At 46.3% G+C, this 27,227-nt stretch overlaps 1 protein-coding gene across 7 annotated transcripts in view; it reads left to right on the top strand.

Moving 5' to 3' along the window:
• The window catches only part of LOC146626065 (receptor-type tyrosine-protein phosphatase mu-like), a 226,007-nt gene that overhangs the window by 168,617 nt on the left and 30,163 nt on the right, over positions 1-27,227 (top strand). For all 7 annotated transcript variants that reach the window (XM_085363138.1, XM_085363137.1, XM_085363139.1 and 4 more), the window contains 4 exons: positions 3,032-3,222; positions 24,657-24,744; positions 26,248-26,324; positions 26,569-26,605. In XM_085363138.1, the coding sequence (XP_085219264.1) occupies positions 3,032-3,222; positions 24,657-24,744; positions 26,248-26,324; positions 26,569-26,605 (393 nt within the window). The remainder of the gene's footprint in view (positions 1-3,031; positions 3,223-24,656; positions 24,745-26,247; positions 26,325-26,568; positions 26,606-27,227) is intronic.

Genomic DNA, 27,227 nt, shown 5'->3' with positions numbered 1-27,227 from the left:
GCTTCTTCAGCTCTTCGGTGTTTTTAGTCTGAAAATATTGATACGCATGTTGTAGGCACGTCATTATTTCAGATCACAGAAATGAAAGCAGCCGAGCTCGGCTCACAGACCTTGTATACTTTATTCTTCCTCAGATTTAACCTGAGATTTGCTTGGCTCTTGGGAAACAAACGGTGGCTGTTTTACTGTAAACACTTTCCCAGGTGTATCTGGTAGTTAAAGAACACATGGAACACATATTCTCCAGCTCTGTTTGGGACATGTTGTGGGAACCTGTCAGAGAGTCTTTCTGTCCTTGAGCAGTGATTAGGGCTGTGGTCAAATTAAATCGATAGTATCTCTAAAGGATTTTGACTAGAAACAGGTGACGTTCTACCCAAACGCAGTGTTAGGGACAGGAACATCTACATGGGGAACAGTGGACCCGGCTCCAAGTTTCAGTGAAACTTCTGCACTTGATTCAGCTAAGCGTCCACAGAATAGAAGGCTATTAGTAAGCACTGTTTCATAAATTCCCCTTTTCTCCTCTCTCCTCAGGCTAGCTAATCGGTCTTCAGGCAAGGGATGCTGACGTTAGCCAAGGCTACCAGTCCTGCACTCAGGGTACAGTTAGCAAGGGTAGCTAGGTTACCCTAAATGCTAGCTGCTACCAATGCAAATAGAACTACTTCTAGCTGTTTGTTTGATTCATGCTGGCTGTTTGTTAGCAGAAGGTTAGCTTAAGAACAGGCTAAAGCTAAATTTGTTGCCTAAACTCTGTCTCCTCTGTCTTCTTCTTCTTTTCCATCTTTCTCTTTGTAAAGTGCCCATTAATGGTAAGTGGTTAAATTTGGGGCTAAAGGGTGGGCTCATGTTGGGGAGGGGTGTCTGTCACCACTGAGCATGGAGCCACACCCACCACCGCTGTGACATCATCAGTTAGCGTGGCAATGATGCATTTTTTTACCGTCTGTGAGATTGTGACGCTACAACCCCCAGCTCCTCCCACCATGTAACCTTGAATCAATCAGCTTCTAGCTCTGCATCTCTTTATCTGATTGGTTCCCTTTTTTGTCATAGTGGTTGTTTTGTCCATTCAGTCACAACTCGCCACCTCCATTACATCACCCATCTTCTCGGCCTCACCATACCTGATTGGGCTTTAAATGACAGAGAGTTCCTGATTGGTCAGTCAGCCCCCAGACTAGCCAATAAAAACAGAGTTAGAGAGTATAGTGGAAGGTATGTCAGCCAAGTCTTTGCTGAAATGTTCACATCAGAGTCCTGGACGTTTCTGATTAGAAACCAGTTTACCAAAAAGGTTTGTTCATTTCCAGGACTCTGAACTTTCCTCTTTTCACACCGCAGCTCCAAGAACCTGGACCACCTCTAGACCAGTACTCAGACCATGCTGTACTGGATCTGAACCAGTACTCAGACCATGATGTACTGGATCCAGAACAGTACTTGATATTACAATTAACTGCAATGAACTATTGAAGAACTTGACATGGCAGCAGTGTGAAAAGAAACCAGCAACAATCACCATCCTCTCTCTAGTCATGTGATCTGATGTCATGTGATCTGTGTGTGTCATTCATTAGTGTTGCTGTTGGCTCCTTGGACAGATCAGTGGCATACTGAAGGAAAGTACAGACTCTGGACAGACTTTGTATGACTTCACACTTTCAGGCCGTCCGTCAAATTCAGGCTCGATGAAATTGAAGCACCAAGTTCACTCTTTTACTGTTTAACCCGGGCATTAGATTGGTGGCTGCCCACTGCTTCAATGAGTGAATGGGTTAAATGCAGAGAGGACTTTCCACACAGGGATCAATAAAGTATACGTTATTATTATTATTATTATTAACCAACACCTGAGCAGTTTTGTAATCTGAGGTTGTTTGTGTTACATCATGGCTTCACCCTGTAGTCTTCTAACAGTCCTGGTGGCTGGTTAAGATGTTTCTGCTGTGTTTAGTACATGAGGCTGAAAGAACAACAAGGAAAACATCTTCACCGTTTCTAACATTCAGGGAAAAAATGGACCAACACGAAAAGTGAAAACAGTCCTTCTGTTCAATGTTGCTTCTATTTAATCCAGTAAAGAAAAACTAAAACCAGTAAGTAACCAACTCATACCAATACATGATCTAACAGAACCAGTCTTTCCACTGATAATACACAGAGTCCAGGTTTCAGTGGCTGGATGTGTTCTGTAAGTCCGAGTTTTCACTGAGACTTGTTAGAGCAGCAGCTGAAGGTTAGAAGGTTTGACCAAACAAATTAAAGCGGTCTGTGCTTCATGAGGTCAGGACGCTGCGATTGATTGGCTGTAAACACAGAATCCCATTGGTTTGCCTGCTGACGATAAAGTTACTGATGAAAAACACAGAGACAGCGTGACTGTGAAAGGAAGTCTGCAGTTTCTGCTTCACTACAAGTTTTAAAAATCTATCAGCATTTTAGGATTACCTACCTCATATGCTAAGAAAGTTCTGAACTTGGATCAGTGGAAGCCAGGCTGCTTCTCTCAACTGTCAGATCAACAGTTCACATTTTTGCTGCAGATACTGTGATGTCCATTTCCCTGTGGTACAGAAGAGTCACTCTTATCTTCGCCTCATATCTTCTCCTGTTCAGCTCGATGTCAGCTTGTGAGCAGGAACTTTAATCCTTCTGGTTCATTTAAACTTTATATGCCACTCTGTAGCATTGATGGATTTAATGAGCAGATTCAATAGCAGATCTGTAAATGTGATCGCTGACCTTTGAAGGAATTTAGAAGATTTTTTAAAGGTATTTAAGTGAACATACAAAGTCTGTCCAAAATTAAGCTAAGCTTTAATCAGAACAATTCAAATGTAACCGATACAGAACTGAAAGTGAAATTTATCAAGTTCCATAATAAGAAACATTAGAACTGGAGCTAATGTCCTGGTTCTGCCTGGGTCGGTCTGGTCCATCCCAGCTTCATATTTTTAAATGTGTCTGTGCAGCCTAAATCTGATCTGTCCACCCTCTCCCACCTCTCCTTCTATCCTCCCTCCAGATGACAGCCACACTATGACCAGTGAAACCAGTAGCCTGGTCCAGTCCCACTACAAGCAGCGGGACTCTGAAAGGGAGGCGCTGCCGTATCAGACAGGACAGCTGCACCCGGCCATCCGAGTGGCCGACCTGCTGCAGCACATCACCCAGATGAAATGTGCTGAGGGCTATGGTTTCAAGGAGGAATATGAGGTGAGGACAACACTCTGAGTTTCCTCTTCAGTTTGACAGTAAAAACACTTTTATCCAATCCACAGCTGTGGGGGAGGGGTCAGACAGAGGCAGGTGTGAATACTGACAAAAGTCGACATAAAAAAAAGTGTTTGTTTACAAAGTGAAGCCCACAGTCCTGCACGCCTCCATCAGGACCCACACCTAGACCCCACACCTTCAGTTACACCCACACCATCAATAAGGCCAACACCATCAGAAAGATCAGGACCTGAGCTAGTGAATCTGAGCTAGGGCTGAGCTTGTTTTTTCAGCACAAAGAAACGGAGAAACACCACGACTCTCCGTCAGCCTCCACCTTCATTCGGTGGCAGTGTGTCTCAATGTCTGCTTCCATCATGGTTTCACTGAGCTGTGAAGTGCTTTTTCAATTCTAGTGGAAACATTCATCATGTTGGTTTGTCAGAATTTGTAGCTTCAAAGAAAAGTTCCAAACACTTCCACTAAAGATCCACAGCACCAGTAAGACTCACACCATCAATTAGACCCACACCCCCAGTGAGACCATCAGTAAGACCCACAACACAAGTGAGACCCACACCACCAGTGAGACCATTAGTTAGACCCACACCACCAGTGAGACCACCATTAAGACCCACACCATCAGTTAGACCCACACCACCAGTAAGACCACCATTAAGACCCACAACACAAGTGAGACCCACACCACCAGTGAGACCATCAGTTAGACCCACACCACCAGTGAGACCACCATTAAGACCCACACCATCAATTAGACCCACACCATTAGTTAGACCCACATCACCAGTAAGACCACCATTAAGACCCACACCACCAGTAAGACCAAAACCATCAATTAGACCCACACTACCAGTAAGACCCACACCATCAATTAGACCCACATCACCAGTAAGACCACCATTAAGACCCACACCATCAGTTAGACCCACACCACCAGTAAGACCACCATTAAGACCCACAACGCAAGTGAGACCCACACCACCAGTGAGACCATCAGTTAGACCCACACCACCAGTGAGACCACCATTAAGACCCACACCATCAATTAGACCCACACCATCAGTTAGACCCACATCACCAGTAAGACCACCATTAAGACCCACACCACCAGTAAGACCACCATTAAGACCCACACCATCAATTAGACCCACACCATCAGTTAGACCCACACCATCAGTTAGACCCACACCACCAGTGAGACCATCAGTTAGACCCACACCACCAGTGAGACCACCATTAAGACCCACACCATCAGTTAGACCCACACCACCAGTAAGACCACCATTAAGACCCACACCATCAGTAAGACCCACACCACCAGTAAGACCCACACCATCAATTAGACCCACACCACCAGTGAAGCCATCAGTAAGACCCACACCACCAGTAAGACCACCATTAAGACTCACACCATCAATTAGACCCACACCACCAGTAAGACCACCATTAAGACTCACACCATCAATTAGACCCACACCACCAGTGAGACCACCAGTAAGACCCACACCATCATTTAGACCCACACCACCAGCTGGGTTCTATCCTCCTGAGCTAACCCACAGTCACTTTGAGCAGTGACACTATATTTGGCTCCAGATTTTCTGCAGGCATCTCTGTGACAGTTGTTCTGTCTTTTGTCACATTAGATTCTAAAACATGATTTCACTGTTGTTCATTATTGCTTTATTAGCCTTTAGAACCGACCAATCAGAAGAGTGTGATTAAACATGAAGGAGCAGAGTCAGTTCCATAAAATGCTACTAACTAAAGAATCTCTCTAAACAATTAATCATTTATATCAAAAGTCTATTAATCTGTGAGCAGGCGGGTTAGTGAGTAATGAGGAGCATGAGGGCTGCGAGAGCAGGAGGAGGAGGAGCAATAACCAGGAGACGAAGACAGTAAATAAAATAAATAAATAATGTTCACTAACAGCACCAGTTTGGGACTTTCTGTTGTGAGCTGTGTGTGTGTGTGTGTGTGTGTGTGTTACCCATTTTCATCATGAGAAAAACTTACTAATGGATGTTACTTACCTGAACCCCCCCCACACACACACATACAGACACACACACACACATACATTATAGATCTTCCCTCCAGCTAATGGGCCAAAACAGGGAATGGCTTGTGTGTGTGTGTGTGTGTGTGTGTGTGTGTGTGTGTGTGTGTGTGTGTGTGTGTGTGTGTGTATGTTCAGTTCTGGTTGCCTGCTAGCGGGCTGCCCTCAGGGCTAATCCATTATACATCCTGAGTACACACACACACACACACATAGACACAACACGCACACACAGGGAATGTTTTCACCCTCCATTTGCAGAAAGTTAGCAGTGAGGAGTTCTTCCAGTGTTTCTGTCTCACTCTCCGTCCATCCGTCTGTTCAGTGATGGCAGCCTCTCAAAAACATGAATCAGCCCAGTTTTTTTCCACAAGTGAGTCCAGTCTGGGTCCAGTTTGAGTCCAGTCTGGGTCCAGCCTGTGTCCAGTTTGTGTCCAGTTTGAGTCCAGTCTGGTTCCAGCCTGAGTCCAGTCTGGGTCCAGTTTGAGTCCAGCTTGAGTCCAGTCTGGTTCCAGCCTGAGTCCAGTCTGGGTCCAGCCTGAGTCCAGTTTGTGTCCAGTTTGAGTCCAGTCTGGTTCCAGCCTGAGTCCAGCCTGTGTCCAGTCTGGGTCCAGCCTGTGTCCAGTTTGAGTCCAGTCTGGTTCCAGCTTGAGTCCAGTCTGGGTCCAACCTGTGTCCAGTCTGGGTCCAGTTTGAGTCCAGTCTGGGTCCAGCCTGTGTCCAGTTTGTGTCCAGTTTGAGTCCAGTCTGGTTCCAGCCTGAGTCCAGTCTGGGTCCAGTTTGAGTCCAGCTTGAGTCCAGTCTGGGTCCAACCTGTGTCCAGTCTGGGTCCAGTTTGAGTCCAGTCTGGGTCCAGCCTGTGTCCAGTTTGTGTCCAGTTTGAGTCCAGTCTGGTTCCAGCCTGTGTCCAGTCTGGGTCCAGTTTGAGTCCAGTCTGGGTCCAGCCTGTGTCCAGTTTGTGTCCAGTTTGAGTCCAGTCTGGTTCCAGCCTGAGTCCAGTCTGGGTCCAGTTTGAGTCCAGCTTGAGTCCAGTCTGGGTCCAGCCTGAGTCCAGTTTGTGTCCAGTTTGAGTCCAGTCTGGTTCCAGCCTGAGTCCAGTCTGGGTCCAGTTTGAGTCCAGCCTGAGTCCAGTCTGGGTCCAGCCTGAGTCCAGTTTGTGTCCAGTTTGAGTCCAGTCTGGTTCCAGCCTGAGTCCAGCCTGTGTCCAGTCTGGGTCCAGCCTGTGTCCAGTTTGAGTCCAGCTTGAGTCCAGTCTGGTTCCAGCTTGAGTCCAGTCTGGGTCCAGCCTGTGTCCAGTTTGTGTCCAGTTTGAGTCCAGTCTGGTTCCAGCCTGAGTCCAGTCTGGGTCCAGTCTGGGTCCAGCCTGTGTCCAGTTTGAGTCCAGCTTGAGTCCAGTCTGGTTCAAGCCTGTGTCCAGTCTGGGTCCAGCCTGTGTCCAGTTTGAATCCAGCTTGAGTCCAGTCTGGTTCCAGCTTGAGTCCAGTCTGGTTCCAGAATGTGTCCAGTTTGAGTCCAGCTTGAGTCCAGTCTAGTTCCAGCCTGTGTCCAGTTTGAGTCCAGTCTGGGTCCAGCCTGTGTCCAGTTTGAGTCCAGCTTGAGTCCAGTCTGGTTCCAGCCTGAGTCCAGTTTGAGTCCAGTCTGGGTCCAGCCTGTGTCCAGCCTGTGTCCAGTTTGAGTCCAGTCTGGTTCCAGCTTGATTCCAGTTTGAGTCCAGCTTGAGTCCAGTCTGGGTCCAGCCTGTGTCCAGTTTGAGTCCAGTCTAGTTCCAGCTTGATTCCAGTCTGGGTCCAGCTTGTGTCCAGTCTAGGTCCAGCCTGTGTCCAGTTTGAGTCCAGTCTGAGTCCAGTCTGAGTCCAGTCTCGTTCCAGCTTGATTCCAGTCTGGGTTTCAGAGCAGATTTTGTGGTTTAACCTAGGTTTGATTGTAGTATTGATGCAGTAATCAGTTCACGTGAGCTCATGACTGAATCCCAGCTGTCCAGCTGAGCGCCCCACTCATGACTGTTATCTCCCTCCATGCTTCTCCTTTACTAATTAATGTGATCGGACAGCTTAACGAGGTAAGACGTCTTCTTGGTTTTCAGATTCTTACTGTCCTGTGTTCTTGTCGACTAGATTAGAGACAATATGGCAGTAACGCACACACATTAGCACAGTAGCTGAGTGTGAGCTCAGACTCACCCCTGTCAGTCTCTGTGGTAACCATCCTTGTAAACCACGAGTGGAAACCTGCTATGCTTCTCTGATCGTCTGCTTTAGTACAAAAAGATGTAGTTTCACACAGTTTTTTATCTTTACTGGCTTCATTTATATCCTCAGAGATTAAACGATTAAACAAGAGAAATTCAATGTCAAGCTAAAGAGATGTAGGTTTTAGCTAAAGCTTATATAACACAGACCCTGATCCAAAACAGAGAGATCATTGCATAAGAAAAATTAATCAAATTCTTTAAGCTATGATTGAAACACAGGAAGTTTAACCCCCTGACAAAGACCCTTCACACTGGTCCTAACCTAAACTCCAACTTCCTTTACATTTGGATTTATTATCCATATTTGAACAAATTCTGAACGTCAAGTGGGAATTGACCATTATAAGCTTTGTATGTCATTTGAATTAGGTTATAATCTACTAAATGTTTGAGTTTCAGCATATTTAGTTGAATCAGGAATGGATTTGTGACTCAGGTCTGTTTGTTACCATTCATATGGCTTTTTCTTTTTTTGTAATAAAACCATTGAGTTGATGTTTGTCGGGTGTTTCCCACCTCTGCATAAAACAATAAGTGAATAATGTTAAAGGCATGGAGATTGTTGCCAAAGTCTTTGACTTTGTACAAAATAAATAGATTTAGACTTTTCAGCTTTGGCAAAATGCAAACTGTACATAAATTATCTAAATAACTCCCAAGAATTTAGTTTCATGTCAGTTTTGAATCCATTGTCATTTTTCTGTGGTTATTTTAGCAAGCAGTTTCCAAATATTATTCATTTTGTTTTTCCAACATGAACAGAGCAGATCAACCATTTCCTGTTTCCAGAAGCAGCTTGAAAATTCCCACAACAAAAAAGTCATCAGCAAATAAACAACACTTAGAAATGTAAACCATAGATATATCATGTAAACAACATTGATCCAAAAATATTCCTGATATGCATGACTGCGCATTCGTCAACCTGCATGCAGCCTGTTTCAGTTTCTCCTACTTTTTCTCTATTTTTTATTTTACTTAGTATTAGTGTTATTTTGTTTTAATAGCTTTCTCTCAAACATGTGGGTCGAGCAAGTCTTTGTTCTCCTTGTTGTGGAACTGTTAGTTTCATTGAGGAATGGGATTGCAGCAGCTACACCACACGCTTTGATTACTCCAGAGATCAGCTGATCGCTCTGATGCCTGCCGGCTTGTTGGCCAGACCCATGGACGTACCAACTGTAATGGAGGTGGTCAGAGGAGGCCTTAGCAGAACTACAGGGCTGTTTTGAGATGACCGATGAGGAGACACTCTTTGAGCCTCACTGACTACATAACTTTTTGCACCTACTCCATTATTCCAGCTCAGACTGAGAAGGATCCAGGTGTTGCTGAAGGACAAGATCAGAGAGGCTAAGGACAATTACATGACGAAGCTGGAGTGGAAACTTCACCAGAACAGAATGAGCGAGGTGTGGAATGGCATGAAGACCATCACTGGATTCTGGACCAGCTCCGACCCATAGTCAGACCACATCAGGATCTCCTTCATTTTGCCTACCGGCCCCGCCTTTGAGCTGAGGACGGCATCATCTACCTGCTCAATCGTGTCTACGCCCATCTGGACTAGCCGGCGAGCGCTGTGAGGGTCATGTTTTTTTAACTTTTCCAGTACTTTCAGCACCATCAGGCCGACCATCCTGGGAGATGACAGCGATGCAGGTGGATGCTTCTCTGGTGTCCTGGATTGTTGAATACCTGACAAGAAGACCACAATATGTGCGTCTTCCACATTGCGTGTCTGACAAGGTGATCAGCAACACAGTGGCACCACAAGGGACCGTCCTCTTTCGGACAATGCTCAGGAGTTTCTACGAGTCTATTGTGGCCAGTGCCGTCCTCCATGCTGTTGCATGCTGAGGGAGCAGGTTGAGGGTCGGGGATGCACAGACTGAAGTGGATGTTGTCCAAGATAAGGACAATGCTGCCATTGTCCTTATCTTCCTTATCTGCCACCCACTCCATGATGTGCTGGCCAGTCACAGGAGCTACCTCAGTGAGAGATTAGGATTACCCATAATCAGTGTTGGGACTAACGCGTTATTAAGTAACGCGTTACAGTAACTATGTTATTATTGTGGTAATGAGCACGGTAACTAGTTATTATGCCAAAACCGGGAACGCGTTACTCGTTACTGGGATTTAGATAGGCTCGTTATTCGTTACTTCGTGTGGTGGCTAACGCGGAGCTTCCACTGATTCAATAACATTAGCAAGTGGTGGAAGCCAGCAGATGGATGAAGGAAAAGGGAGGCAAGAGGAGAGACCCGAAGCGGCCGCTGGTCCGAGAGTGTCAGGTGAACTGAACTTCAGGTAAGAAGTTATGACCTGCAGTCTCTCTGGGTCAGATATAAACCAAGTTTAGGTGGAGTTTATTTTCGTTGTGCTGACTTTTTCGTACTGCGTGCTAGCTAGCATGACGGAGTTTCTATACAGCTGGGTGGGTGCTATGTTACTGATGTTGAACTTTATTTTGTTCATAAGGTTAATTATTAGAGTTGCCAACCGTCCCGTAAAAAACAGAATCATCTCGTATTCAGAGAAAATATTACGCGTTTCGTATTGAGGTGAAAAGGAACAGTTTGTCCCGGACTTCAGCTACAATGAAAAAGACACAAAGCTGGATTTATTCTGTCTCTTTACGCTGCACAGCTGCCTCTTCTTCTCTCATCCTCTCCCCCTCCCTCTCCTGTTTCTACTTCAATCATGAAACTGATCAATGATCAGCTGATTGGCTTTTCTCTCTTGTTTATTTATCGCCCACTTTGCGCCAGAAAGAAGAAACCAGCGGATGTCGCGCTAAACAACAGCAGCACGTTTAAGCTTGATCAGCTGTTGTTAGAATTTATTTAATATTAATTTCTAGTATCAGCTGATGTTTGCTGGAGCCACAGCTGTAAAGCTGCTGGTCATGATATCGGTTTGGTTATGTGGTGAGAGGGAAACATGAAGATGAAACCAGGAGATGTCCTTACTGAACCATCAGAGCTGAGCAGGTGATGGAGAAACAGGTTTACCTTTTAGGTGACATGAATGAGTTGAAGTTATGAACTGTTTCTGAGAGACAAATAACACCAGGATCCTTTTCTAAGTAGCTGACAGCTGGTAACTGTGCAGGGGCGGGTCTAGCAAAGTGTTGCCAGGGGTCCATGTAGGGAATTAAAAGGGAAAGGGGGGCACAAGGAAATACTTTCTTATTCTCGTTTAAAATGTCTCACTTTTTAAAAAAAAATTATCTGAGTCTTGCAACAAACAATTGATAGATTGATGCATATATACCATCAGAACAGTGAACATCACTGTCACAACAGTGTTTGTTTTCATTCAAAGACTTTATGATTTTTCCTATAATGGTAGGCCGGTCTCTAGTCAAAATGCCCAGGACGATTTTTTTGTCCCAGTCCAGCCCTGTATGCAGCTCATCTGCAGTCTACATCTTCCTATTCAGAAGGCAGAATTTCCGAGTTCTGAGTACAATCGAAAGCACCACGACTGCAGTTTTTGTGTTGGATGTAAAAAGCAGGCTAGGATAGAATCAGGCGTGGGATTTCTCTCGTGGAAATGTGCACATTATCTTTTCCTTTCTATTGGTAGGTGGTGCACTTGTGGCAAGTAAGCAAGCTAGAAGACTGGCAATCTTGCTGGGTATCCAGTTACGGAAGCAGCACATTAACAAGAGAATTCTGAGTAAAACCAAAGTTACTTTCCCTAGTAACTAGTTACTCCGAAAGTAACGAGTAACTTGAAGTAACTGAGTTACTTTTGATAGAAGTAACTAGTAATGTAACTAAGTTACTAATTTAAACTAACTTACCCAACACTCCCCATAATGCACCAATGAACAACACAGGAAATGATTCTTTCCTGTGGATATCTCTGTACAACTCCTCCACCTAATGCACAGTATACAGTGTAACAGTTGCACCCTTTTGCACACACTCAGTAAAATAACGAATGACAATGTTTTACAGAGTAAAATGTCAATCACATTTATTTAATCCCACTAATAATCTTGATATTTATAGTTGAGCTATTTGTATACATTAGAGCTATTTATTATAATTCAATTGAATTCAATTCAGTTTTATTTATATTGCGTCAAATAACACAGCAGTCACCTCAAGGTGCTCTATATTGTACAGTAGATCCTACAATAATAGATACAGAGAAAAACCCAACAATCATATGACCCCCTATGAGCAGCACTTTGGCCACAGTGGGAAGGAAAAACTCCCTTTTAACAGGAAGAAACCTCCGACAGAACCAGGCTCAGGGAGGGGCGGGGCCATCTGCTGTGATTGGTTGGGGTGAGAGGAGGAAAACAGGATAAAGACATGCTGTGGAAGAGAGACAGAGGCCCTTTCTCAATTCTCAAGTACGCGAGCACGGACTCGCGATTTGTACAATTGGAACACCAGCGTACTTGATGATGTCACAGGTCCGGAGTTTTTACTGCCGTCCCCTCTTAATTTAACTGCGAGTAATATGTTATGAAGCTTTAATCACAGCCAAACCGGTTTACTCAGGAACAAATAAAACACTGAAATAAACCAAACATTAACATTTAGAAGTGATCTAAGTGACGTACATATCATGTTTAACCTCAGTAGTGAAATCTCTATTAATAAAAATAGTGTACATGTACATACGTGTACATACCTTAATAAAAACAAGTAGGTGAGATGTTAGAACGCTTTTATTTTTATTTTAGTGGACACTCAATACAATAGACAGCTACTGGGGTTTGTTTAACCTGAGTAGCGAAAAGACCGCGGGGGGGTTGAAAACGATGTGCCGGGAGTCCGCTGTTCTCGCCGGCTCTAATAATCCTCGACCTCGCTATCTGCTATGGAGCACTTAGAAGACGCCTCCAAAAACATCGGAGCGCGTTTGGAAATATATGATATCTTGATAAATCGAGCAGATATTTGAAGTTTACACAGCTACATTCTCGCTTGAAAATAACTTAAACGTTTATTTTGTGACCCAGAAAGAGTAATATTTAAAAGTTTTCAGGACCGCTCGTCCGCCATTGTTTGAGTTTTGGACGAAATGCATTCTGGGATATTTAGCTGTACCAAGTCCACACAAGTCACCACCGATGCATGCTCGATAAAACGGGCAGAGCGAGAACACATTCGGGCCTTTTTCGCGTTCTCGGCTTGATGCGTACTTCGAATTGGAACAGTACTTGGTCTCCGACTGATGACGTATCACGAGTACACGAGAACGCAAGTACGCACAAGTACGCACATTGAGACAGGCCCAGAGATTAATAACAAGTATGATTCAATGCAGAGAGGTCTATTAACACATAGTGAGTGAAGAAGAAACACCCAGTGCATCATGGGAATCCTCCGGCAGCCTACACCTATTGCAGCATAACTAAGGGAGGATTCAGGGTCACCTGATCCAGCCCTAACTATATGCTTTTGTCACGTCTGCGGGGCAGACCGAGTGGAGACAGTGAGGAGGACCCAGGAGCAGACACAGGCCAGAAGGCAGAACTGAACTTTAAACAAAAGGCGAGCCTTTATTGTGGCTGATAGAAAGGCATAACAAAACAGCAGGGACGGTGGCTACCTAAACTAAAACCTAAACTGGAGAAACTAAGAACAGCGAACACTATGACAATGACGACTGAGACGACTATAAACAAGACTCAGTGCTGGGACATGAAAGAACTATGAAACGTATACTAGAACAAGGAACATGAGTCTTGCACAGAGTCTTGAACCCTGACATGACCTCAGGGGAGAAACACAGATGACGCAACACTGACAAAGAGAAACATGGGGGTTAAATACACTGACGGATAACGAGTGCAATGAGACACAGCATTAGAACACAGCTGGGAGGAAATGACGAGACAGGGGAAGCAAAACTGAAAACACTGACATAAGACAGGGACCTTCAAAGTAAAACAGGAAACAATTCACAAAGACGCAGACTTGACACTAACAGCACTAAATACGAGGGCACAAGACACAAACCTAAACCAGAATAAACTGGTACATAGAATTATAATAATCAAAACAGGAACTTAATTCATAACACAGAAGAATACCAAAACATAAGAAACTGAAACTGCTGGGTCAAAATGACCCAGAACCGTGACAGCTTTAGCAAAAAGGAAAGTTTGAAGCCTGATCTTGAAAGTAGAGATAGTGTCTGTCTCCTGAATCCAAACTGGAAGCTGGTTCCACAGAAGAGGGGCCTGAAAACTGAAGGCTCTGCCTCCCATTCTACTTTTAAATACTCTAGGAACAACAAGTAGGCCTGCAGAGTGAGAGCGAAGTGCTCTAATAGGGTGATATGGTACTACAAGGTCATTAAGATAAGATGGGGCCTGATTATTTAAGACCTTGTATGTGAGGAGCAGGATTTTGAATTCTGGATTTAACAGGAAGCCAATGAAGGGAAGCCAAAACAGGAGAAATATGCTCTCTCTTTCTAGTCCCTGTCAGGACTCTTGCTGCAGCATTTTGGATTAGCTGAAGGCTTTTCAGTGAGTTTTTAGGACTTCCTGAAAACTCCCTCACATTAAATACTACATCCTTTAGTATTTAATGTATTTTTATTGTAGTACACTGTAGTATTTAAAGTAGTATTTACTGTAGTACTCTGTAGGTGAGTTTGTAATGATACCAATTTGTCATGGATCGCTGTGTGGCAGGCAGGATGAGGACCCAAAAATGCAAAACTCACAGACTCAGAGGATGAACTCAAAATGCAGCTTTAATGCTGGAGAGGCAGATCGCAGGAAATACAAAACTAAACTGGGAACAACAAACTAAGCACTCGCAGAGAGACACAGGGAGATCCACACAGCATGAGGGAGAACGCGACACGGAACTGAGGGAGACGCAGACATAAATACACAGAGGGTTAACGAGGGAAGTGGGAGCACATGGGGAACACAGGTGACACTGATAATCATAACGAGACAGGGCGGGGTGAACATAACATGACGTATACAGGCGCGGGAGTCACAAAGTAAAACAGGAAGTACACGGGGGTTCAGACAGGAGGGGAGAGAGAGAGCACAGGAAGAACATGGACATAACGGGCAGGGGAAACATGGAATAAACACAAAGAGAGACGAGGGCTCATAAATACACAGAGGGGCACACAGGGGGTAAGAGTCACGAAGGGAAAACACTTAGGGAACAACACACCAGGACAACTCAGGAAACATGGCCTAAATAAGGAACGAAATACAAAAATACAAGAAACTAAGAATACTGGGCCCACATGGCCCAGGACCATGACATCACCGCCCCCCCCCCCCCCCCCCCCCCCCCCCCCCCCTCAAGGGCTGGCACCCGACAGCCCAAACTCGAGAACCAGAAAAAGACAAACAGAAAACAACCCACCCGGGGCGGGAGGCGGGGGACCAGGACGGAGGAACCAGAACAGGAAACAAAACAACCGACAACAAACACAGGAGCACAAGACAATAGTCCAAAGAAAGTTCAGGGGGTCGGCCTGGAGGGCGGCCACACACCAGGCCACGTCCCCTTGTATCTGGAGGCCGGTCGTGCAGAAGGCAGCAGTGGTGCAGTTCAGGAGGCCGACCCGGAGCCCGCGGGCACAAGAGTTCAAGGGTCACACGGTCGGGGGGCCGACCAGGCGGGCAACACAGGTGATAGAGCCGGTCAGGAGGCCAGCCGTGCGGAAGGCAACGGCGGCGGCGAAGGAGACGACGGAGCAGTTCAGGAGGCCGGCCGTGCGGTAGGCAGCGGCGGCGGCGAAGGAGACGACGGAGCAGTTCAGGAGGCCGGCCGTGCGGAAGGCAGCGGTGGCGGCGAAGGAGACGACGGAGCAGTTCAGGGGGCCGGCCACGCGGAAGGCGGCGGCGAAGGAGACGACGGAGCAGTTCAGGAGGCCGGCCGTGCGGAAGGCAGCGGCGGCGGCGAAGGAGACGACGGAGCAGTTCAGGGGGCCGGCCACGCGGAAGGCGGCGGCGAAGGAGACGACGGAGCAGTTCAGGAGGCCGGCCGTGCGGAAGGCAGCGGCGGCTCTGCAGTGTCAGGTGTACTGGCCGAGGCCCGGTGGGCACAGGACCAGTCGAGGCAGGACCAGGCGGTGGCGTGGCAGCCACAGGCGACGGAGCCGGACCAGGCGGTGGCGTGGCAGCCACAGGTGACAGAGCCGGACCAGGCAGTGGCGCGGCAGCCACAGGCGATGGAGCCGGGCCAGGCGGAGGCGATGCGGGGGCCGGACCAGGCGAAGCCGAAGTCGAGGCCGACGCTGGACCAGGCAATGTTGAAGGCGAAGCTGAAGCCGGAGCTGGACCAGGCGACGGTGTGGGTGGAGACACGAAGGCTGCAGCTGATGGAGCAGCTGGTGGCTGGACGGGCTCCTCGGGCCCCCCAGTTGACAAGGAAGGTTGGTGAACAGGCCCCTCGGACCCTCTAGCGGAGACAGGCGGCTGAACAGGCCCCTCGGACCCTCCAGCGGAGACAGGCGGCTGAACGGGCCCCTCAGACCCTCCAGCTGATGTGGCATCTGAGGAGGCCCTGGGGAGAGTCTTAAGCTCAGAAGCGACTGGTGAGGCAGCACATAGAACACTGTTAGCATGACAAGCTTTGAAACCATAATTTCTCAGGTCATGAACACTTTCGGTAACTCGAGTGGTAGATGCCAACCCCCTGTCGGTATTGTCAACACAATAGTTCATGGTAGGATTACACATAAGTCCGTAGCTGGATTCAGAGCCACATAAAGAGGCAGGCATGCTTATGGCTGGCCTAACAGTCTGCAACTGAGAAGCAGTAGCATCAGAGCTCACGTTCCTGTGCATTTGGTCTTGAGCACTGTCTGCAATCCCACCATCAGGGAATACAGTACTAGACTCCACTACGATCTGCACGCGGGGGTAACACTCTGTCTCGGCTGTACGAGTTGGCTGCGGTAGAAAACAGTCTGAGGCAGAGAGAAAGCTCACGCCATTCCTAGCAGGCTCAGAAGCAGACTGTACAGCCGACGTGTGAACCCCTTTCGCTGTCTCATGAACCTTGGCTTCATGTGGTGCGGCTATGGGAGCAACACTAGAAAAAGTCCTGGATTCTACAGAGTCAAGAACATGGTCTGTGGTTTTGTTGTGTGCTTCTTCAAAACAGTTACACACAGTCCTTTCATTATCACAACACTGCTCTGACTGGCCCTCAGTTGTAACCAGAGTTAGGTCAGTCACAGCATGGGTGTCTATGAAATCATGATTAATGGTAGAGCAGTCTTTGGCACCAGTTTCTTCATAGCTGGGCCCACAAAAGGGCAACCCAGTACACTCCACTATATCAGGCTCATGAGATGAAAAAGCACAGTCACTCACCTCCGTTATAAGAGGAGTCTGGGACAAAACTAGGACGGGTGCTGGCTGGACAGCTGCTGCCCCCACCTCTTCAGAGACTTCAGCACAGTACAAACAGTCTTTAGTGGCTCCTTGAGGAAAGCTAGGCAGTCTCTCTTCAGACTCGGTAAATGGTTCACGCAAAGTTTCAAACCTGGCATGAGGTGGCTTGGTAATCGTTAAATGGTCTGAGGTAACAGGATTTAATTCTTGATCACCCACACAACTAGGACTGCTCGCTAAGGATTTCAACACATTAAATCGAAAGTCGTATGATACAGAATACTTTGAGTCTGAACCTTTACTCCCAGCATCTTTCATTATTTCAGAAAGACCCACCGACTGCAGGTTCACTGTGTGAGACGTAACGTCCTCATCACTAGTTAACTCAGAAAAACCCTTTGACTTGATGTCTTTGGCTATGGGGCTAGATACAACGTCAGAAACTGAGTCAGGGGTACTCACGGCTGGATGGCTGATGGGAGTTAAAGCCTCAGATGGCATTAACTGAGGGACCTCCTTAGGCTGAGGCTTAGAGCGCCGGCGGCGAGAGTGCCGCTTCTTTCCATCCGTGGAAGCGGGCGGGGTGAGCGGTGGAAGACCCTGGCAACTCCGGGGACCCCCAAGAGCCAGTCGAGTTCCCCGGAAAGAGCGCTCGTCACGATCAGGGGCGAGCCACGGCTCCCTCCCGAACTCTTCCTCTAGCTGTGCGTATGCGGCGTGCTGCTCCTCGAGATCGCCATCCAGGACCCCCACAGCATCTTCGTGATGCTCCGTGGAGGGCGAGGCGGGACGTAGCGGTGCGCGACGGCGGCGAGAACGCCGCTTTCTTCTTGAAGCGGCTGTGGGCAAAACCTGACTTGCCATAGCGACCGGCTCCTCGTCCTCCAACCACATCCGTGCCAGAAAGGCAGCAGGAGACGAGCAGTCCGATCGAGGCGGCGAGGGCGGGCGGCAGGTGCAAGGCGGGGCGGTTGGCGAGAACTCCTCCTCGGGGATGAGCCAGGGCTTCCAACGGGGCTCGTCCTCGCGATACGCCCGTAATACTTGCTGCCGCTCCTCCTCGCCGAAGTCAATAGCCGCTGGCATCTCCTTGATCCGCGTAGTGCAGTCAGGCGGTGGCGAGGATGCGGAAGCCGATGGAGCGTGAACAGACGGTGTAACGGTGGTGAGCCTCATTGTTCCGACTATTTCCGGCTCTTTCTGCTGGAACAGCTGCCCCGGGCGGATGCCCACAGTGGAGACGAGAAAGTCCCGGATGTGGGGGCGCAGCGCGCCGAACAGCCACGGGAGTCCGGACACCATCCGCTGTAGACGGACGGCTACGACCTCCCGGTGTTTGTCTCCTGGCAGCGCCTCCCACTCCTGACAGTGGTACTCCACTGTATAGATCAGATCCTCCCGGAGCTCAGCGGAGGGGTTGTGAGTTGCTGGGTCCATGTCGAGGTCGCGTTCTTCTGTCATGGATCGCTGTGTGGCAGGCAGGATGAGGACCCAAAAATGCAAAACTCACAGACTCAGAGGATGAACTCAAAATGCAGCTTTAATGCTGGAGAGGCAGATCGCAGGAAATACAAAACTAAACTGGGAACAACAAACTAAGCACTCGCAGAGAGACACAGGGAGATCCACACAGCATGAGGGAGAACGCGACACGGAACTGAGGGAGACGCAGACATAAATACACAGAGGGTTAACGAGGGAAGTGGGAGCACATGGGGAACACAGGTGACACTGATAATCATAACGAGACAGGGCGGGGTGAACATAACATGACGTATACAGGCGCGGGAGTCACAAAGTAAAACAGGAAGTACACGGGGGTTCAGACAGGAGGGGAGAGAGAGAGCACAGGAAGAACATGGACATAACGGGCAGGGGAAACATGGAATAAACACAAAGAGAGACGAGGGCTCATAAATACACAGAGGGGCACACAGGGGGTAAGAGTCACGAAGGGAAAACACTTAGGGAACAACACACCAGGACAACTCAGGAAACATGGCCTAAATAAGGAACGAAATACAAAAATACAAGAAACTAAGAATACTGGGCCCACATGGCCCAGGACCATGACACAATTTGTGTCTCCTTAGAAGTGATGACCTCTGACCTCAGTGACAGCAGGAGGATAGTGGTGATTAAAGAAGACAGCTAGCATTAGCATCAGTGTCTGAAAAAAGCCCTGTTACACACACAGCTATCAGCATTCATTAGTTCCTTCCTTTCATTCTTTTCTATTTTTTTTCCTTCTTTTGTTCCACGCTGTCAGTCGTGTGTGTGTGTGTGTGTGTGTGTGTGTGTGTGTGTGTGTGTGTGTGTGTGTGTGAGAGAGAGACATTGTTCACCTCTGTTTGATGGATGTCTGAAGCTGTTAGACTGTTGTCTCACACACATGTGTCTACAGGCATTTTAATGAAGCACTGACGAACCTACAGTGGATAAGAGTGGATGGATCGAATGATTTCACCAAGTGTTGGTGTTCCTCTCTGTGGTAGATAAATACATGTAGCATATTTGCAGCGCTGGAGGCCAGGATTACTGAATTGGAGACTCTGCTTCGCGCCCTTCATTCCACCGTAGCTAGCCAGGCCCCTGTAGCTGGTGCAGCCGAAGATAGCGTAGGCCCCGCTAGCTGTTCCCCGGCAGACCCCAAGCAGCTGGGGAAAGAGGGCGGCTGGGTGACGGTGAGGAGGAAGCATAGTCCTAAACAGAAGCCCCAGTTACACCACCAACCCGTTCATGTGTCTAACCATTTTTCCCCACTCCGCGACACACCCGCCGGGGGTCAAACTCTGGTAATTGGTGATTCTGTTCTCAGACATGTGAAGCTAGAGACACCGGCAACCATAGTCAATTGTCTTCCAGGGGCCAGAGCAGGCGACATTGAAGGAAATTTAAAACTGCTGGCTAAGGGTAAACGTAAATTCAGTAAGATCATAATTCATGTCGGCAGTAATAACACCCGGTTGCGCCAATCGGAGGTCACTAAAATCAATATTGAATCGGTGTGTAACTTTGCCAAAACAATGTGGGACTCTGTAGTTTTCTCTGGTCCCCTCCCCAATCAGACCAGGAGTGACATGTTTAGCCGCATGTCCTCCTTAAACTGCTGGCTGTCTGAGTGGTGTCCCAGAAACGATGTGGGCTTCATAGATAATTGGCAAACCTTCTGGAGGAAACCTGGTCTTGTTAGGAGAGACGGCATCCATCCCACTTTGGATGGAGCAGCTCTCATTTCTAGAAATATGGACAAATTTATTAAGCCCCCCAAAATATGACTATCCAGAGTTGGGACCAGGAAGCAGAGTTGCAGTCTTACACGCCTCTCTGCAGCTTCTCTCCTCCTGCTACCCCCCCAAAAACCCATCTCCATAGAGACTGTGTCAGCTTCCAAACAGACAAAAAACAAACTAAAAACCAGCAACAAACAACTTAAACATAAACAATTACAAAGAAAGAACAATACAGTATCCACATCTGCACTAAATAATGGACTAAAACTATTAAACATTAAGTTTTCTCTTCTAAGCCCCTGTTAGCCAATGATTTAATATGAGATCAAGATCCTGATTTAGGCTGCGTCCACATTGGTATGTTTGAAAACACAGATTTTTCTATGCGTTTGCACCTTTCCTCCACATGTAAACTGTGTTTTCAATCACTGAAAACTGAGATTTTTGAAAACTCAGTTTTTGCGTTTACGTGTGGACGAGGAAAACAGAGATTTAGTCACACAACGTCAAAGGTGTGTGCCTTTTTGACGTGACGCTGTGCGCCACGTTACTGCTTACATGAGATTATGTCTACAATGGCAGATAGAAACAAAATACTGTTGCTGTTAATCTGACTATCTGCAGTTTTAACACACTTACAGTTACCGTCCCTCCGTTTACACAGACAGGCGTCCGAGTGAACCTCGGACAGGGCTTCTATATCCAACACAGACCCTCTCACAACCCAAATCCAAACATTTTTACTTTTTTACAAATTTACTTTTTTTAAAAATTAATTTATGTGTGCTGTATGCATTTTGTTCATTCCTGAGTTGTGAGTCTACACCAACCAAAATACTGTCTTTGTTATTAACATTTGAAATGTTGAAGGCACTTGAATAGTAACAAAATTATCTGCCTTTCCAGGACAGCACAAACTTTTCAGAAGTCCTGAAGGTTTAGTGAGGGTACAAAACCCTGTTTAGTCTTTCCCTCCCGGCTTCTAGACTTCTGATTGGCCAACATTTTGTTTTTAGTGTTTACATATGGACGGAGATATTTTCTCAAAACTGCACGTGTGGACAGGATTTAAAAAAAAAAACGAAAACGGAAAATCTCAGTTTTCAAAAATAGCTGTGTACGTGTGGACGTAGCCTTACTCTGCCTTACAGAAACCTGGTTGCAGTTGGTTATGTCAGTTTAAATGAATCAACACCCACGAGTCATTCTAACTATAAGAATCTTTAAAGCACAGGCCGAGGCGGCGGTGTGGCGCCAATCACTATAGACCCATAGTGTTTTATTTCATTTGAAAGTGTGATGCTTAGCCTCGTCCACTCTAACTGACTCAAAACTAAATTTGATTTGTTGTTAACCTGCACCTTACTCAGAGTTTGTCTGATTTTATCACGGACCAGGGTCTTTGACTAGGGCTGGGTTTAAAAGATCAATTTCCAGATTCAAATGGATTTTAGTTTGAATAATCTGATATCTATTAATTAAATTCTGAATTGATTTTTTAATATAAATGTATTTTGCCAGAAACATCAGGCTGGATGCCTGTAATTCATTATTATCAGGAAGTCCTAAAAACTCCCTGAAAAGCCTTGAGTTAATCCAAAATGCTTAAATGGAAGGATTGAGTAATTTGTCAGAAAAGAACCCTAAATTTGATCAAATTTGCCATTTTCATTCTGGAACGAGACGTTGATCTTTTTAAGACTGAGACATAAGATCAGCAAGACATGGGTGGGCGGGGCAGCACCCTTCCACCTCACCAAAATGTCTCACCTCACCGGGAGGGAACCAAAAGACAGCACCCAGCGTTTTGCCCCAGTAATACACTTATCATCCTCACCCACTGTACCAAAGAGAGCAAGTAGGGGGTTAGGAGCCAGTTTCCTTATTCAGAGTATAGAAAACCTCTTCCCAGACATCAGACCCACACCTGTTACAGCGGGGGTCTGAGCCAGGATTCAGCCTAGCTACTTTGGATTTAGATCTTTGGGATCCTTCGTGTGTGCATACTGATGATCCAAGTCTTTTATTTTATCGGCCAATTCTTGCTTTTCTATTACGTTTTTCCTGAGATATTCTGTCCCCAGAGGTTGTGGGGATGTTTGGGTCTAGAAAAAGTTTAATATGGTTATTTATAAATTATATAAAGGTATTATGTGATAGCAGTGTGGGGTTTAAACTCCTGCCTGATGCAGGGAAGTCGGGCATAGACAGGGCCAAACTTAAGGGGACATGATCTAACTATTTTCATGGTATTCACAGGCACACGCAATACTAGTCAAACAATTATCTCAGAAAAAATAGTCTATCCTAGAAGAGGTGTGAGGCAGATTAAAGAAAAAGAAACGCTCCCTATCAGTCAGATGGCGCCAAATATCTCTAACCCCATATGTAGAGAAGGAAGAGTGAACGTGCGACGCTGATTTACTCAGAGAGGTCGGTTTTAACGACAAAATAGGGTCCAACCAGCAAGTCAAGTCTCCGCCAATTATCAAAGAGTAGAAAACAACAGAAAAACCCAACAAACTGACTGTAGATATGAGACAATGTAAAACCACTTGAAAGACCAACGAGGTCATGAAGTGGGCAGAAACAAGGTGAAGGAATGCGATGGAAAAAAACCCACAGTAGATCAACTCAACAGTCAGGAGAAGGTGAAACAAACAAGTGTATGGTCTAAGGCAGGGGTGTCCAAACTTTTTGCAAAGAGGGCCAAATTTTATAAAGTGAAGATGCCTGGGGGCCAATGGTTCCTTTTGACTTTTTTTTTTCATAACAAAGTTACATGAAAATATAATGAAGAACACTTTTAATAGTCACAATTACCTTTATTTATAAAATAGAAATGTACCTAAATAAAAGACACTCAGTCAAGCATTTACAACTCTAAAGACACAATTCATTTATATCTGGAGAGTCAGACAACTTTGAACAAACTGTATAGAATACCCTAAATTTCCATGAGTTTGCATTATCTTTGCCTAATGAACATTTAAACAGGAGTTATAAGTAATGAAAAGTGTTCTGTTATCAATAAAGTGATAATATCTATAATCCAGTTTTGAGATCCTTCCCAGAGGCCTTAACGCCCACTCACATCCTGGGCCATCTGACCTCAGGAAATCACGTGATAGGGTGGGGCCAGGTTTCACAATGAGCTCACCCAAAACCCTGGCTGGTTGTGACCCACACCCGTTTTCACACCTTGGCTGATGTGATTAGGCAGAGGATCATTAGGGGGTCCTTTTGTCCCTCTTGGTGGGTTATTCCCACAAAGCTTAAATCTGGGACTCTCCACCATTTGATCCTAGAACTGAAGAAGCTTCTCGGACGAGAGGTGAAACATCTTCAAGCAACTTAAAGAAGTCCAGACGCTTTTCTTTGCAAGCTCCTTAGACTACGATGACCTGGATGACTGAGAACCTTCACAGACAAACAAGTGTATGACTGCTGAAGATTCTGCTGTCAGTTTAGGATAGAGACACACACAAAAAGACTCACACACAGCTGCAGAGCAAAATGTTCCTCAGAGGAAACACAAAGAAACAAAAGACACACATTTATACAAACACCTGGAGCGTCTGCAGACTGTCCAAAATGCTGCAGCAAGGCTTCTGACGAAAACATCGAAATACTCACATATAACACCGCTGCTTATACAGTAACACTTGCTCCCTGTCGAATTCAGAGTCCACTTTAAGATTCTGGTTCTGACATTTAAGGCTCTTCAAGAACAAGCACCATCATACATCATTGAACTCTTACAGCCCTATGCCCCTAGTAGGTCTCTGAGGTCTTGTGGTCAGGGCCTACTTGTTATTCAGTATACGAGACTGAAAACTAGGGGTGATTGAGCTTTTGCTACTGTGGCCGCCAGACTGTGGAATTCTCTTCCTCAGAACTTAAGATCTGCTGATTCGCTGATTACTTTTAAAAAACAGCTAAAAACACATCTTTTTAAAATTGCATTTTGTTAACTTTTGACTGTACTTTGTCTTTTTAATCTGTGCCTATACCTTGTAAAGCACTTTGTGATTTTTTTATCTAGAAATGTGCTATATAAATAAAATTTTACTTACTTACTTACTTACTTACACAAACCCGTGATGCAGACGCACAAAGAGACGTCAAATCACAAAGAGCAGCCCAACAAACACGAGAACTCACAACGACATGCAGGAATATACAAAATCACAGCAAAGACACACAAAAACAGTGAGAGCCAAGCGTGCATGTGCAGTGACACAACAGAGAAGCTGGAGCTTCTTGGTGGTGTGAAGCATCGGTGCACGCACACAGGTGAAGTCGTGTCTTTGTGTGGAAACGCAGCGACCAGAGCGTGTTTGGAGCCTGGGGCGTCTCTCTGAGCTGCCTGCTCCTAATTGGACCTAATCATCTGCTCAGAGCGTAAAACTGGCGTCTGTGTGGTTCAGGCACAGAAATCAAACACGTCCTCTGAAATATTCATCACTCGCTGCCTTCAAACTAACCCCCCTCTCTGTGTCTTTTCAGAGTTTCTTTGAGGGACAGTCCGCTCCCTGGGATTCGGCCAAGAAGGACGAGAACCGCATGAAGAATCGCTACGGCAACATCATTGCTTGTACGTACCCGTGCACGTCACCTGCGTCCGTCATAGAGGCTGATTTCAGCTGTTTGTGTCCACGGACAGTTAATAACATGAGACCGGGAACGCTGACCTCAGGTGTTGGTCTGACATGAGTTTTGGGCGTCTCGCTGCAGGATTCTCATGTCAGGCCAAACCTGCACAGCAGCACGGGGACAGGAGGAGGGTTTGGTTCCCAGACAGCTTCCTTTTATCAAGCTCAGAGTGACCTGAGAGAGCTCGTCACACTGGCGGTAAAAACTGACGCCATCCTGCGCTCGTGTGATCAAAATGGCAGCAGCACGGTTACAAAAACTATATATATCCATAGATATGGAGACAGAGTCCCAGAACTTGTCCCGGGACAGTGTTTCCAAGTCTTCCGTTTGGGCTCTGTCTTGGACTTGATATAGGACTTGTTGGTCCCCTTAGATCCTGGATTGGCTCTGTACTCAAACTTTCCAGGAGCTGATAGTCCTCTTCAAATTCCCAAACAGTCCTTGGTCAGCAGTCAGTGCAGTTTTTCGTTCCAGTCTTCCACCTGAAAGTTCAGCAGAGCCTCTTTTACTTTTCCATCATGGCTACGATTCGTGTCACCGACTCTGCGCTGTGTGATTGCTGCTGCTTTGACCTCCTGAGGTCCAGACTGATGTCTCAGTTTGAGTCCAGCCCAGAGTCCAGCTGTGACTCGTTCCCAGGACCAGTCTGGAATCAGAGTGAACTGATCTTGTTTGGTCCTGGTGTCAAAACTTTTCTTTGAAGCTTTCGGCTTTCAGACCAATCACAGGAAGTTATAGAGAAACCAGATGCTAATCAGTCAGGTGGCATAAAACGATGTCAGAGAGAAAACCTGCAGTTTCAGACAAGCTGTGTGTGTGTGTGTGTGTGTGTGTGTGTGTGTGTGTGGTGTCAGTTTTGATCAGCACACTGCCCCAGGTCTCACAAACACATCATGTAACTGCTCAGCTGACGTCCCACAAAGTCGGTGTTGACAGCTGCTGAAGAACATCAGGAAGCACACATGCGCGCGCACACACACACAGGGCCCTGTGGCGTGTAATTATGCTAATGAGGTGTGATGAAGGCCGAGGCTGTGAGCTACGGTGGCCTGCAGGGACACATTTTACATTCACACCCCCCCCCCCACACACGCACACAAACACACACCTATCTGTGTGAATGACAGTAGTAACAGCCAGTGTGCTACAGGCGTCAGAGATGACGTGGGCGCTCTGTGGTCGGTGACACGGGAACAATTCAGCTCCAACTTTGATTTGTTTTTACTTTCTTTCATTAAATTTATCTTCATTTTTTTTATTCAGTTGTTATTTAAATTTAATGTCATCATTTTGAAACATCACACACAGTTTTCATCATTTTATTGAACAACTGTAATTAAAACTTTATTAATTTATTATTAGATGTTTTATCCTCAGGAACTGAGGATCGAACTAACAGTGTGTGTGTGTGTGTGTGTGTGTGTGTGTGTGTGTGTGTTAGATGATCACTCTCGTGTGCGTCTGCAGCCTCAGGATGGAGGCGGCGGCTCGGACTACATCAACGCTAACTATGTAGACGTGAGTAACACACACACACACAGAGTTTACTTTCCTATAAACGTCGATGTGAAACGTCCTGGTCGACTATGTTTCCATGACGACCGCCTCTGTCAGTGTCAGCTGTGTGTAAACATCACAGACATGTTGGCTCCCAACAGCTACACACACACACACACACACACACACACACACACTGCATGTTTTTGTTCATATGATCATGAGTTTGTGTGTGTGGGTATAACCTCTCTGTTCCCTCTCGCAGGGCTACCACAGACCCAACCACTACATCGCGACCCAGGGTAAGAAACCCACAGCTTCTTCTTCTTCTTTAGCTGCTCGTGATGTTTTTAAAGAAAAAACCTGAGCCGAGGGGTTACGTCGACGCCAGCAGGAAACGTGACATTGCACAATCCCTCCCAGACAAACAATATATGCTTCTACTTGCACCGACTCTTTCACAATAAAAGCCCTTGACCTGTACATTGTGCAGAACTCTTAAGACTTCAGCAGAGTTGTGAGAATTAGCTGAGTGAAGCAGATTAGAGGTGTCACCTTTTGATGTTCACAGTGCTTTGTGATTTCTTTGTGTGTAGTATTTTACTTTTCTATTTTTGAGTATCTTTTTGCTCTGTTTAGTTATATTTCCATTTCCATGTTGTCTCGTCTCCCCTTCCTGTGTGTTGTTCCATGTTCTCCACCCCATCATGTCCCTCTCTCATCTGCCTTTCCTCCTGTGTGATAGTCATGTTTGGTGTGTCTGCTTTTGCTTCCCTTGTGGTGCCATGTTCATTTGTGTCAGCTGTGTTTCCCAGATGTTTCTACTTCTATCATTGCCCTCCATGTATTTGAGTCCTCTGTCTTCCTTTGTTCTTTGTCAGGTTGTCTGTTCATCTCCCCCGTGTTCCCAGTTCCTAGTTTCCC

The sequence above is a fragment of the Diplotaxodon limnothrissa genome, linkage group LG9 (genome assembly GCF_057381915.1).
Source record: "Diplotaxodon limnothrissa isolate DT_005_m linkage group LG9, D_limnothrissa_male_GT1.1, whole genome shotgun sequence".
Lineage (NCBI taxonomy): Eukaryota > Metazoa > Chordata > Actinopteri > Cichliformes > Cichlidae > Diplotaxodon > Diplotaxodon limnothrissa.
The sequence above is the reverse complement of the archived record's forward strand: the minus strand, read 5'-3'. Positions and strand labels throughout refer to the sequence as shown.